This window comes from Rousettus aegyptiacus, unplaced genomic scaffold (assembly GCF_014176215.1).
Source record: "Rousettus aegyptiacus isolate mRouAeg1 unplaced genomic scaffold, mRouAeg1.p scaffold_m13_p_3, whole genome shotgun sequence".
In the NCBI taxonomy this organism is placed as follows: Eukaryota; Metazoa; Chordata; class Mammalia; order Chiroptera; family Pteropodidae; genus Rousettus; species Rousettus aegyptiacus.
The window spans coordinates 33,192,609-33,207,608 of record NW_023416306.1 but is presented as its reverse complement, the minus strand read 5'-3'; the positions used below and the strand labels follow the sequence as shown (position 1 = coordinate 33,207,608).

General features: G+C 33.3%; 1 protein-coding gene across 6 annotated transcripts in view; it reads left to right on the top strand.

Moving 5' to 3' along the window:
• NAA35 (N-alpha-acetyltransferase 35, NatC auxiliary subunit) overlaps positions 1-15,000 on the top strand; it is a 60,675-nt gene that overhangs the window by 19,831 nt on the left and 25,844 nt on the right. For 5 of the 6 annotated variants that reach the window (XM_016130325.2, XM_016130326.2, XM_016130327.2 and 2 more), the window contains exons 7-11: positions 739-805; positions 884-927; positions 2,118-2,168; positions 2,814-2,897; positions 3,749-3,863. In XM_016130325.2, the coding sequence (XP_015985811.1) occupies positions 739-805; positions 884-927; positions 2,118-2,168; positions 2,814-2,897; positions 3,749-3,863 (361 nt within the window). The remainder of the gene's footprint in view (positions 1-738; positions 806-883; positions 928-2,117; positions 2,169-2,813; positions 2,898-3,748; positions 3,864-15,000) is intronic. The other variant, XM_016130330.2, reaches the window with a different exon arrangement.

Below are 15,000 nucleotides of genomic sequence, written 5' to 3'. Positions count from 1 at the left end.
TTGATGTTCAAGTAGAGATAGGGTGTATTACCTAAAAGATAAGCTTATAGCTCTGTAACCTAACCTAAGATTTCCCAATCCTGTGAGTCATGTAGTACCACTGAGTTTTTTGAGACCAGAGACATAATGTTCGTTTTTCTTTCTTTTTTTTTGTAAGATACTGGTACCTGACATGAATCACATGGTCACTGATATTTTTCTTAAGAATTCAGACATTTTGCTAGTTTCTGTCATTGTTGAAAATACCTAGTATTTCATTATATTAGGCTTTTGTGTACATTTTTGTGACAATTGTGATGATGGAAACACTCTAATAGAGCTTCTGATTCCTTAATCACCAACCAGATGATATTAAATTCATACTCTTCAAGTGAGTCAACAAGTCACTTAATTTGTTAATGTCTCAACAAGGTTTTAAATGATTTTGAGGAGTGGGAATCCATCCGTAAGTGGGAATTATTACCATGTGGTAATATCATAAGCATTAGCCTTATTTTTCAAGTGAACATATTAAATGCAAGTATATTTAAGTCGCCTCAGAACAAGCAGTTGAATTTAGAATACAGTGTTTTAAGGGTATACTGACAAGGAAAACATGAATGTTTTGATAGTAGTATTTAGACAAGCAGGATGACCTTCCATTACTGTTTTCTCATTAGCAAATAATGATTTTGTAAGAGAAATATTATGAAAAGTTTTGCTACTACTTAAGGGCCTAATTATTCCTTTTCTGTATAGGAAGATTTTCAGTCAATGACTTATGGATTTAAAATGGCAAACAGTGTGACTGATCTTCGAGTTACAGGTAAATCATTTATAAAGATAACTCACAAGTTTAATGTTTGGATTTGTTTCCTTTTAACCTCATTGTCTCTCTTTCTAGGCATGCTAAAAGATGTGGAAGATGACATGCAAAGAAGAGTAAAGGTATATATTTCCCCTTTTCTTTGGTATAGGGTTTTTGTTTTCTATGTGTCAGGTTAACTTTAGCTAATTACAAATAGCTAATGTTGGTAGTTCCATCAACTTTATATATGCTGTGCCTTTTTAGTAATGACTTTGAAGACTGTTAGAGGAGTTTTTGATAAGTTAATGTCACTTTCAGTATTCAAAATTTACACTTAATTTTTCGCCAATGTTTTAGAATTTTTGTATGCTATTTTAAGAGTAGCATAATATGTAAAGTGTCAAGCTACACAAAGGTAAGGACTATCTTCTTCACCTGGTGTCTTTAATAACTAGTATCATGTCTACAGCACAGTGGAAAAGCTCAGTTAATAGTGGTATCCCAAATCCGTGAAAGCCTTCTATGAATGACATCCTTGAGCCAGATGACCCTGACGATTTGGTTCTCATGGAGATTACACAAGGGAGAAAGTTAATATGTCCACTGTTTTTTTTAAACATATAGCACAGCATGATTGTAAGAGCACTTTTACATTATTGTCTTATTTGATATTTACCATTATTCATGGATTCAGCAATACAGTGCACATAATGCCCCACTTTTACATTAGGAAAAGACAGCTTAAAGGACTTTAGCAACCTGTGTGAGTCTTACTTAAGGACATGCCACTAGTAAGTGGCAGCTCCAGGGCTAAAACTTCCATCAAATCTTCCTGTGCTACTGCCCTGGAACTTTACCATAGTCAACGATCTAGTACTCGATCTAGTACTCATGTATTAACAAGATGTTTTGCATTGTACTGCAAAACAGATTAGTATTTACTACGTGACTTTATTTTTATGACATGATGTTGTAAAAGTTACTATTTGTTTCTAACAAGGTTAGTTTTAAAAGCATCAAGAATTTCAATTAATAGATTATTTTTAAAAAATAACCATGTTCTGTGTGCTATTATTTGTTATTTCACTGTTTTGCTTTTGCTGTTTTTAAAACCTTATTCTTTTCTGTGATCTTTATATAAAAATGAACTTTACATATTAATAGGAAAATAAATATTAAATACAGCTTTTTTTCCCTTTACAAATGTTTTTCTTAAAAATAGCTCTTAAACATATTCATTCAATAAATTTAGTGCTTCACCTTGTATAGTTATACTCTAACGTTTCTACAGGATTGTGTTTGTTTTAATTCGCCTTTTTTAAAATTTTAGAGTACTCGAAGTCGACAAGGAGAAGAAAGAGATCCAGAAGTTGAACTAGAAGTAATTGAACTTATTTTCTGGTAGATAATATCAGAGAAGTCTACCTCTTAATGTTGTAGTTTTATGAACTGCGTTATAATTTATGGAAGCCCTTTTTAAGGTATTTCTTTAAAAATTGGACATTCCAAGGGATTTCATTTCCCTTGTGTTTATTTTGATAGAATGATAATACACCTCTTTCAAATACATGATTTCAAAGCTGAATCTCCAGTATCCCTGTGAGGTAGGAAGAAAATGGCTTTTTACAGATGATACATCAGAGCCTGGCAAAACTCAAGAACTTGAACAGTATCAAAAGTTGCTCAGTGTTGAGATCCAAAATTTTCTGACTCTGTTTAAAGTACTTTTTTAACAGTCCTTTTTAAAAATGATAATTAAATTAGTTTTGAGATAATAGTGTAATGTTTTTATTAGGAGAAAAGTCAGTCCTGGTGATAGAGAAGCTTTACTTTATTTCTATTTTAGTAGAATAGGCCTTGTTATGTTTTCTATAGCTCATTCGCAGGCATTTAAAAGACGATAAGTGAAAGTGTTTGTAATGTAGTAAGTTATTAATATTGAGATTTAGGACTCAAATACCTTGAAAATGAAATTCCTTTGACAGACTTTACATCTTTTAACTTCCAGTTCTTTTTTATTTTTTAGCACCAACAGTGTTTAGCTGTATTCAGCAGAGTGAAATTTACTCGAGTGTTACTGACAGTGCTTATAGCCTTTACTAAGAAAGAGGTAAGAGTATTTACTATAATCTATTTTAGTGGGGTTTTTTTGGGCATGGAATGCTTTATTGAAGTAGTTCTGAAACTTTTCCATTGAAATGTGCCTGATCACACCTATATAGCACTCAACATTTGATGTCTTTACATCAGCGTAGCCCTGATGATTTTCTCAAAGTCGCATGAATTTTATATTCTCCATAATATATGCAGGTGTGTTGTTGATATAAAAATAATATTTTTTATTTTTTATTAGTGGATAAAATAAAAGAAGGCGAAATTGCTTATGGGTAGTCATATTTTGAGAATTGAAAAAGAAAAAGTAAAAATGAAACTCTTAGGATATTTTCTTTCTTTAATTGTTAGATTTGTATAGACTCAAGAGCAAGCCCTTGATGGTGAATATTTTTTTCCTTTGTGTATATTTGCATTAACTCTATTATGGATTAATTCGTGAATAGTTAATAAGTGGTAAGTAAAGATCCAGTCTTCATCATTGATCTAACTTCTGTAATACTATTTTTTTCCTCTTTTTTTTTTTTTAATTTCGCCTTGATGAATGACAAATGTTGAAATTTTTCAGTTGACTGCATCTCTCTTTTTTTATATACAAAAGATTAACAGAACAAACTGGAAATGTTTCCCATTGGTTTTTAATGGCTCCTACAAAATAATAGATATGGGTGAAAAAATAATTTTTATCCTAACAGGATCTGGTCATCCTATATTAAGTGAATAGTTTGTGAAAACCAGTGTCATTACAATAAGCATTTAATTTCTTTATTGTTTATAGGATTTTCCTATTTAATGTATATCTTTCAGTGAAAGAATATGTAAGAATGTTTTTGGTGATTTATTTGCTAGACCAGTGCAGTTGCAGAAGCTCAAAAATTGATGGTTCAAGCAGCAGATCTTCTTTCTGCCATTCATAATTCATTGCATCATGGCATCCAGGCCCAGAATGATACTACAAAAGGAGGTAATTGTCTGTTTTACTCCTATGTTTTTTCATTCTTTCCCATCTAGAGTGTATAGGGTCTAGTTCTAAAATTTCATTTAATTCAGTCAATCTGGACCTTGGAATGTTTTGCCCCATAGACTTATATAGAGTATTTATGCCCCCTTATTTTAAATTTTTTTTGTAGAACAAAACAATACTACAGAACATGGCCCTCTCTTGTGTCTTACTGTTTGGTCCCTGAATATTTACCTTGCCTTGTGATCATGCCGTAATGTCAGCAGTACATTCTTTTTAAATCACCTCTCCCCTTTACTTTTTTGAGAGATCATTACCTCCATTAGAGTCTTCCCTGACTCAATGCAGGCCTACGTATTCCCTCTTTGGCCTTACTGTACTCATACACACTTGTTACAACATTTTTTAGTACATCATATTGTAGTTTACCTATTTGTCTTTTCATGAGAATTGATACTTTTCGGCTAGAGACTGTTTTATTTGTATATCTGTGTAGTGCTTGGCACATTGTTGATATTCAGTAGATTTTATTTATGAAATATGCCTTAAAAGGAATAGTGTGCTTTTGTTGTAAAAGTTGCAACTGAGTTAGCATTTTAGATAATGTGTAACAATTTTGATTATGCATAAAACTCATTAAAATGAGATATTTATACTTTTATAATTAGTTTTTCCCAGTTGTTGGTATTGTGACCAGAAAGGCCAGTTTTTACTGATTCACACTGCTTTCCTTTTCCACTCCACCCCCGTCCTTTTAGGGACAGCAGTTATGTTCCCCTTCCCATGAATTTTTTTCTTACTCAGATGGTAGATAGTAGAACAGTGCAAAGGTCATTTGGTTTAAGAAATTAATGTTATCATAATCTTTATGTATCTACTAATTATACTGAATTTATTAATTCATTAACATTTTTTCATTTTCCCCAGGAAGGGGAATGAATGTGTATATGAGATGACTGACTAAGGTGGCATTCTGTAACCATCGACCATGAAAAAAAGGTTGTTAATGCATAGTACACTATCTAGTACATGTTTACAAAGAGGTATAACGTGTCTACAGCTCTTCAATAACTTAAAATACTAGTGCAAGGATACTTTTATGAAAACCATTCTGTAATAACTTATTTCGAAGTAATTTGTTGGGTTATGTGTCAGGAAGATATTAATAATGTAAAACAAGAGTCTTCCATATGACTGGATCTAATTCTCCTTTTTGCTGTATCCTGAATACTGTGGGCTGTTCTGGTCTATAACTAAGGATAATAATTACTGTAGGATCGTTAGTTAGTTTGTCCATGTGGTTCGTGGCTTCTCTGTCTTTCAGACTAGTCATTGCTAAAAAAAAAAAATATATATATTGTCTGTGTATATATTTTCCACTATTTCTCTGGTTTTATGGTTTGCTCATAAGTAAGCTTCAGGAAGATGGTTTGCATAAAGTCGACTTGAATAAATTTTTTTTCAAGGTAATCTTATGAATAAGCAAGTAAAGTTTTAAATTTAAGGGGTACTCTATGTTTACTTTTCTGTTTAATATCTTTAGCTGGCTTAATTTAACTTTGTAATTATCCTTTAAGCATAAAGCTAAACAGTTCTGTAATTTAAAAAAATAATGCCTTCCCAATGTCTGTTCTAAGAAGAATGATGTCAAAACAATAATGTGGATTAGTTTTCATCTCAAATTACTCATTTTGCCTTCTTAATGTTATTATAACTCCAGCTGGTGACAGAATGACTAAAGTTTGAAATCACTGAGCATTCATTTTAGCTTCTCATCAAAAGGTTTATAATCAGTAGGACTTAGTGGAAAAGCCTTTGTTTTCACAGAGCTCTTAGGGTTTTTTTTTTTAATCCTCTAGGTTAAAATCTTACTACTGTATAGTCAAGGGTTGAAATCTTTAGCCTCAAAGAAGGAACAAACCAGGCAAGCAAACCACATACCTTAAAAAAAAATGAGAAAAATCAGCGCACATATAAAACAAAATATAAGATGTTGTACAAAAAGAAAAAATATATTCTTTGAGATGCAAAATATAAGAGCAGAAGTATTAAAAACAAACAACACATAGAACAGAAAGTTGAGGAAATCTTACAGAAAGTAAAGTAAAGAATGAAAAGATGGAAAATAAGTGCGAAAAAAGATCAGAATATTATAGGATCAGCCCAGAAGGTCCACTGTCCAATAAAGATAAATAAAGTAAATGAAGGATAAGCTAATCAAAGTTATTCCAGAAATAGAGACCAGAAAGTAGAAGCAATAGATTTATGAAAATCTCCTGGAATTGAATAATGGAAATATTTAGAGTGAAAGAACCAATAAAGAGCTGCCCAGTACAACCAAAGCACATCATCGTGAAATTTCTGATTAGTGGGGCAAAACACAAAATCCTAAGAGATTTAAAAGACAAAAACAAATTATGTACACAGAATCAAGACAGAATGTCATTAGACTTCTCAACAACACTAATGAAAACTAGAAATCAATGGAGCATAGAAGAAAGTTAACGGAGTCATTCTTCCCAATCTCAAAACTTACTACAAAGCTACATTAATCAAGACAGTATGGGACTGACATAGAGATAGGCATAGATCCATGGAACAGATTTAAGAATTCAAAAACTAACCCATTTTTGGTCATCTTAAACCTAATAAATAATACTTTATTTGGAAAAAATTCTGTGCAAATTTGATTAAGTACAGATGGATCTTTTGATGAGATAATCTTGGACTATCTGGTTGGGCCCTAAATACCATCCTAAATGTCCTTAAAAGAAAGGCAGAGGGAAATTAGACACATTAGGCCATTGTTCACTAAAAGTAACTGGGGATGAGACTCAACCAATATGGTGACATAGGAGGCCCCTCAGCTCTCTTCCTTCCATGGACACAGTGAATATATAGCTGCACATGGAGTATTTCCTTCCAAAAGAGATCCAGAAACTAGCTGATCAACTCCTACATGTTAGATAAATGAGAACATACCACATCAAAATAGCTAGGAAAGGCTGAGGCATACTCTTGCCATAAACCCCCACACCTGACACGGTGCCATACAACCAGAAGAGAACCCCCAACTCCCAGCTTCTACCTAGGGAGTGAGAATTTGCACCCCACAGCTAGTGCCCCAACTTTTAAGACTCCTAGAGAGACGGGCTCCCAGAATTCCTAGCTCTGAAAATCAGCAGAGTTTATGTCCACAAGACCCATAAGACTATAATAAACAACGAAGCAATTCTTATTGGGCTCTTGAGCACATGCCATGGCTATGCAGAGATGAGTGCAAAGGGAGCAGGCAAAAGTGTCCCTCTCCCAGTCTGTTCCTGAAAGAGGTTTATCTGTATGTTTTGAAAGCTACTGCCTGAGGGCCAAGCTTCTAACTTGGTACTAGGAGCTGGCTGAGATCTTCCTCAGAGACTAGGAAAGCCAGTGGGCACCTTTCTCTCCTCCAGTTTGTTGCAATAATAAAACCCAGTTGCCAGTATCTCCCAGGAAGGAGCTTGTACACACAGCTTACACACAAGCTTTTGCAGCTGTCGCCCAAGGGACAATCTTCCAGATCACCTGGCTCTAATAGCCAGCAGGGCTTGTATTTAGGAGACCCACAGGACTGTATCAAACAGCCGGTTAACAGGTGTTGGAGCACCCTTATTCTATAGATACACACCTAAGCCTAGCACAGAGGATTTAAGTAAAATTGCCCATCTCCTAGTTTCTCCCTGGGAGGGCCTTAACTTTATACTTCTCCAGCTTCTACCTGAGAGTCTAGCCTCTAATTGGCCTGCATCTAGGTGCTGACGTTGGGACATTAATGGGTCTTGGCACACCCTTAACTACTAGGAGCCACTAAGAATAGAGGTGGAGGCATGGACAGTCCAAAAGTTTTAGAGGCAACTATCAAGTTGGGCTAAGCTGAAAACAGGAAAGTATCAAACTACGAAAGGTATATGTATACGGTATCAGCAGGGGATTGGTTCTAGGACCTCTGTGGACACTCAAGTGCCTTATGTAAGAAAGTGTAGAGCAATGCATACAGTTGGCCGTCCACATGTGTGGATTCCCAGCCTCAGATTGAAAATACTGTTTTTGATCCATAGTTGAATCCATGGATGCAAAACCTTTTGGATACTGAGGGCCACTAGTTTAATTCAGAATACTCTAACGTAATGATGGTAGGTAAAGAACTTATAACTCTTGTATGAAGGTAAAAAGACAAACATATTTTAAAAAGCTAATTACAATAATGGATACACAACATAAAAAGGTGCAAATTATGACATCAGAAACAAAATGGAGGTAGCTTTTGTATGTGTTTGAAGTTATTATCCGCTTAAAATAGACTATTATGAATGTAGTTTATGCAAAACCTCATGGTAACCACAAAGCAAAATCCTGTAATAGATATACAAAAATAAAGAGAAAGGAAGCAAAGTATAGTACTAGAGAAAATCATCAAATAATAAAGGGCAAGAGAAGAAAAGAACAAAGGAATTGTAAAAATTATAAAACAACCAGAAAACAATAAAGTGACAATGATAATTCCATATCTATCAATAATTATTTTAAATGTAACTGAACTAAATTCTCCAATCAAAAGACAGCACAGTTAAAGGTTTGTCAATTTTTTATCTTTTTGATAAGCCAGCTCTTTCACTGATCTTTTGTTGTTTTTCTGGTCTCTATTTCATTTATTTCCCCTCTGATCTTTATTATTTTCTTTCTTCTGCTAACTTTGGGCTTAATTTGTTTCTTTTGTGTAGTTCTTGAGGTATAAATTTAGGTTATTTGAGAGATCTCTCTAATTTCTTAATACAAGCTTTTATTGCTATAAACTTCCCTCTCAGAAGTACTTTTGAAGCATCCTATAAGGTTTGGTATGTTGTGTTTCCATTCTCATTTGTTTTGAGATATTTTTTGATTTCTCTTTCGATTTAGTTTTTGACCTAATGGTTATTCAGAGGTGTGCTGTTTCCACATACTTAGAGATTTTCTGTTTTTCTCTTGTTGATTTCTAATTTTATAGCATGATGGTCAGAGAAGATAGTTGTTATGATTTTGTTTTCTAAAAATTTGTTAAGACTTCTTTTGTGTGCTATCATAATGATCTGTCCACTTGAAAAGAATGTACATTCTTCTGCTATTGAATGGAATGTTCTGTACATATTTTTAGGTCCATCTGGTCTAACGTATAATTTAATTCATTGTTTCCTTGTTAGTTTTCACTCCGGGTGATTTATCCATCATTGAAAGTGGAGTGTTGAAGTCCCTTCCTATTATTGTGCTCTGTATCCCCCTTCAGATTTATTAGTATCTGCTTTATGTGCTCCTATGTTGGGTACATAAATATTTACAATTGTTATATGCTCTTGATGAATCGACTCCTTTAATCATTTTATAATGAACTTGCCTCTTATTACATTCTCTGTTTTAATGTCCGATTTAAGTGTAGCTGCCTCTGCTTTCTTTGGGGTCCCATTTGATGGATGACTGGATAAAGAAAATATCACATATATACAATAGGATATTATTCAGCCTTAAAAAAGGAAATTCTGTCACTTATGACAACATGGATGAACCTAGAGGGCATGATGCTGAGAAAAGTAAGCCAGACAGAGAATGATGAATATTGTATATTATCACTTACATGTGAAATAAAAAACAAAAATTGTTGCCCAGGACTGGGGAGAAATAGGGAGAGTTTGATAAAAATTATAGGAGGAATAAGATCTGCAGATGTAATAATATATGACATGGTAACTATATTTGAGAACACTATTGTGTAATTGAAATTTTTGCTATGAGAGTAGAACTTAAATGTTCTACTTAAACCAAAGCAGGGGAGTGGAGTACAATATGTCAGGTGATGTATATATAAATTATCTCAGTAAGGGGAATCCCGTCACAATTTATACATACATCAAATCAGATTGTACACTTTACATATCTTATAATTTTATTGTGAATCATACTTCAGTAAGGCTGGAAAGAATACAAAAATAAAAGGAAGTAGTAGCACATCTTGGAGAAATTGGTGATTCCAGGAGAAAGGCAGGGAAAGATATAAGATGAGCCTGGAATAGCTTATCATGTCAAAAGTTAGTAAATGTTCAAAGAATGATGGGGACATGTAAATTGTACACAGAAAACAGCTGGAAGTGATATTCACACAGGCCAAGTTGGGGACAACTGGGGCATTAAAGCAAATAATTTAATAGATTATAACCTATTGAATAGAAGAAATCATTCCATACTGATGTAAGTAAATGCATTAATGGAATTTGGTGATGATGATGATGAGCATGTTTAGGTTTTCTCTCCCCTGGCCCCCCCCCCCCGCCCAAATATTTATTAACTACAAAGGGAAAATGAGTGACTACAGTGAAGAACCCTGTCAGACACTAACTTAATCAAGTGATCAAAGTTAACATTACCAGTAGTAAGTTAAATTACCACTTTGCTGATAGGGTACAATGAGAGGAATATAACATCACTTTTATCATAGTCCAAAAATTAATATTCTGAATCTAATCATGAAGAAATAAGACAAACTCACAAAATTACTGGCATGTTAGTCTTCAGAGTTATCAAGGTCATGGAAGCCAAGGAAAGGCTAAAATACTGCTCCAGATTAAAGATCATTAAGAAACAATGAAATTAAATGCAACTATGGTTCCAATGTGGATGTAAAGAATATTATTGGAATAGTTTGTAGAACTTGAATGAGATCTGAGAATTAGATGATAGTAATCAGTCCCTAATTCTGATTGTAATGTTATGAGTATATGAGTATGTCTGAAGCGACAACATTCTCAATGTATTTGAGGGTGACTCAGTACTGGCTATGCTTGCATCCTTTACTGTAAGTTTAAGATTGTCACAAATGAAAAAATGAAAAAAGTTCACCTTAAAAAAATACAAAACAAATCAGCGTATATTACATGTTGATATTTTGGTTCAAAAAAGGAATTTATGTAACTGGACGAACTATGATATAGTCATACAATGAAATACTTTTCAGTAATAGAAACAAATGAAGTACTGATATACTCAACATAATACATAAATCTTGGAAAAATTATGCTGAAGGAAATCAGATATAAAAGATTACAAATTGTATGATTTCTTTTTGTATAAAAGTAGGAAAGACTATATTTAGAGAGAGCAGTTCCATGGTTGTTGGGCATGTTTAGGGTCACAGGGAACTCGTTACGGAAATAGAAATGTTGTATACGTTGACTGTGGTGGTAGTTACATTATTTTTCAAAATAATGAACTATAAGCGTAATATTTGCATTGCATTATTTGTAAATTATACCTCAATAATGTTGAAAAAGATTTATGTAAATAGGTACACATGAAAGAAAACTAGTAGTGGTTAGTTCTCAAGAGATTAACTGGGGTCACAAGTGGGCAGGAGAATGGTTTTCATTGGATACACTTTGGTTTAGTTTGAAACATTTTGATCATTTGCATGTATACCTATTCAAAAATATATACCAAAAAATTTCTAAATATATGAATGTGCATATATTATACCTTAAGTTATTCTGACCGGTAATTAGGATAGAATGTTTATTTATTAAAGCCCCAAATCTTTTGATTTTAACAGTTATATTTTAATGCCTTTTTAAACTTTTTTTATTGTGACGAAATAGACCTAACATAAAATTTACCATTTTAACTATTTTTAAGTGCAAAATTCAGTGCCATTAAGTGCATTCACATTATCATACAACTGTCACCACTATCCATCTCCAGAACCTTTCATCTTCCCAAACTGAAACTTTCCATTTCCTGCTCTCCCCAGCCAGTGGTAACCATTCTTCTATGTTCTGTCTATAGGAATTTGAATATTCTAGTTAACTCATACAATTGGAATCATATAATATTTGTCCTTTTGTGTCTGACTTAGTTCATGTACCATAAGTACAGTATTGTATAAAAGGAAATCAAGTATCCAAAAAGTATAGAATAACATAACAAAACCTCAACAGCTTCTACATTGTTTTCCAGAACTTCTTGCAACTTCAGAGATCCAAAACTTGTTTCAATAAGTCTAACTGTAAATTGCATATATAACTTGGGAGAGATGTGTTGTCTAAAAGTGATATAATGTCTCTCTATCCCTTTTGACTAATGTATTTCCAGATCTTTAATTTTGACATCTAATTAATTTTAGAGTAATTTACTTTGCTAAGTTAAAGCACGTTGTTACTATAAATCTTTTATCAAAGGACCTCGTAATGTGTGTAATGCTTTTTTGCTATTAATGAAGACCAATTATCTAACAAGGATTTTAGTAACTAAAACACTCTAAACCAATGTGCCATAATGTTTTAAAAATACTAATTATACTATATTATTTTATTTTTAAAAGTGTTAGTGTAAGGGGAAAATCATCTTATTTGGGATTCTTATACTGATAAGCATTTTAACTGGAAAACCAAGGTAATTTTTATAACCTATAGACTTGTAAAATTAGAAGTCTTGAAGTTACATTGTCTAATCTGTATCTAGCTTCAGTCAAGAAAACTATTGAGCACAGCACATTCTGGGTAGAAAGTAATGTGAATTATCTTCTATTCTTAGCTCATTTAGTAAAGGCTTTTCAGGTTATTTTAATATAAGACAGTCTGAGATAAATCGTGTGGTAGAGATATATGAAGTACAGTGGGGAAAAGAGCAATTTAGTCTGCAAAAGGATTGGGTGCGGTAAAGCTTTTCACAACTTGTCAGTTGCCGTGATAAAAAACACAAATTCCTGCCTGGCTTTTTAGCCTCTCTCCTCACCTCTATTCTATATCATGAATAACTGCTTATCATTTCTCAGTTTTTATGTTCTTTTCTAGTGAGGCAAATTATTATGTCTTGTATAGGATGGGTACAAAGTCATTATGTAGCTCATCAACAGCTGAGATTTAAAAATAGCTACTAAGAACCACTTTCACCATTAACAAAGATTGTGTCCAGAAAAATGTGGAGGAAAAATTTAAATGTATGTGGAGAATGGAGAGATGCATACAGATAACTTCTCACTTTATGCATAGAGACTTTGTTCTCACTCTATATGTACCTATTTTTACTTTTTGAATTTGGAGAAATTGTGACTTGGAATGTTGCAGCTCCCTAAGAAAAAAAGAAAAGGAGCCATATTATCTGTCCTCTAGCCTTTTACTATGCTTAGAGTACTTTGTCCTGACTAATATTTTGTCCTTCGACTAACTTCTTATTATTTAGTTCTTTCCTTAGACTTCATTTCTAAGAAGTCTTTCCTCTAATTTCTGTGTAGATTAGATACTCCTGTTACTTTCTGAGCTTACTCAAACTGAATTATACTTATTGTATTTGTCTGGACATGCGTTTCTCAACTGAGGCCTCCCAGAGACATTTGACAATGTTTGGATCCATTTGTGGTTTTCACAATTAACTGGATGCTACTGGCATCTAATGGAAGGGGTCAGGGATAGTGCTGAACACCTAGTAGTACACAGGAGAGCCGAACTTGTTTTAGAAATTAACATTGTTTTATATTGTACTTTTTAGTATAAAAATGAAGGTAATACAGAATATATTACTCATTTTTCATTAATATTTACTTCTTTCCATGCTAATACAGATTTTCATGAATGGATAGTATCTATTTTCTACTTATAGCTTAAAACCTAGAAATATATTATTACGAATAAAAGAATATTTCTGGGTAATAATTTCAGATGCATATTAGAATGCTTTAAAGAAAAATAAGGTTAACATACTATGTAAGTATTTAGATTACTGGGGTTTATCAGTTTAGCCCCAGATATATTTGTGTTGGTATGGTAAAGAAGCTTCTTACAGTGTTGCCACTACTACTATAATTCTAAATGAAGTGTTATAAGTGAGAAATTCAGACTATTTTATTATATTGGTCTCAGTCTTTCATTTTATTTTGAGCGTGCATATCTTGTCATTCAGCACACATATCCAGTGCCTGTTTAGGTGTTTGGGACACAAGCCAGTTCTTGCTTTCAAAAGAACCCGAGAGAAAGGAACAAATGATATAACTCCACACAGACAGTGTAGTAACATAATTATGAAGAAGTAGGAGAGGACCTAGGATGAGAAGGAATTTAAGCTGTATCAAGTCTCCCAGGCTAAAAACAAAAGGGTAGTTTTTACAGGTAGAATAATTTGTGTATAAGAGGATAAAAGAGTATCCTTGTAAGTTACTGTGCTTGCTTATAGATAGTGGTGTTTAGGGAGTGTTAAAAGATGATTTAAAAAAACAAAACTATGACTCACACAGATATAACATGTTTTAAGGATTTTATTAAACTCATTCAGTGACCAGACATCAAAAGTTTTAAAATGCACAAGTTGTTATGGAGTATTGGAATGTTGAAATAAATGGTTAGCGGAGGCAAAACTGTCTTTTTCTATAGAGTGAGGAGGAAGTCCATTGAATCTATACCAGACAAGACAGAATTGCTTCTCTCAATTATTTATACTTTATAGATTTTTAAAATAGCTCCCATAGGATCAGTCTGGCAGTACATAGTTTTTCATTGAAGTACATTTTTTTCTATAGAAATGGAAGGAAATCGTAAAGCACCTTTCAGTGCCCCACTGGAGAATTTGTATGATATATAATAGGGACTCAACAAATCTTTGGATTAGTGGAGTGAAATCAGGTTGTAATATAGATAAAACAATTGAGGTGGCAACAGTCAGGATTAATTTAATGAGAGAGCAGTCAGTGCAGGGAAACCAGGTAGGCTTTGCAGTAAGAGTGAAGAAGAGGGATAGATTGGGTAGATGGTAGGAAGTGGAAAACAAGACTTACGGACCAATTAAATAAAGCAGATGGGGAGGTGAGAAGAGACAGGGAGGTTTCTGGCTTAAGCATTCGTAAGGACAGTGGGTCATTTTACAGACAAAGGGAATGAATATAAGAGCAAAAACAGGGTTTGGGAAAGATTTAAGGTAGTTTTGGATATTTGTGCTTTTTGAGATGATGTGGAATACCAAAGTGGAAGTGTTTTCCATTATGTAGTCAGAAATCATAGGTTTGGAACTCAGAGAAGAAAGGTTATGGCTTTTAATCTGGAAACCTCTAGCTAAATTAGAATTTGTATGAAAATAAATAACTTCAATCAGAGAGAAC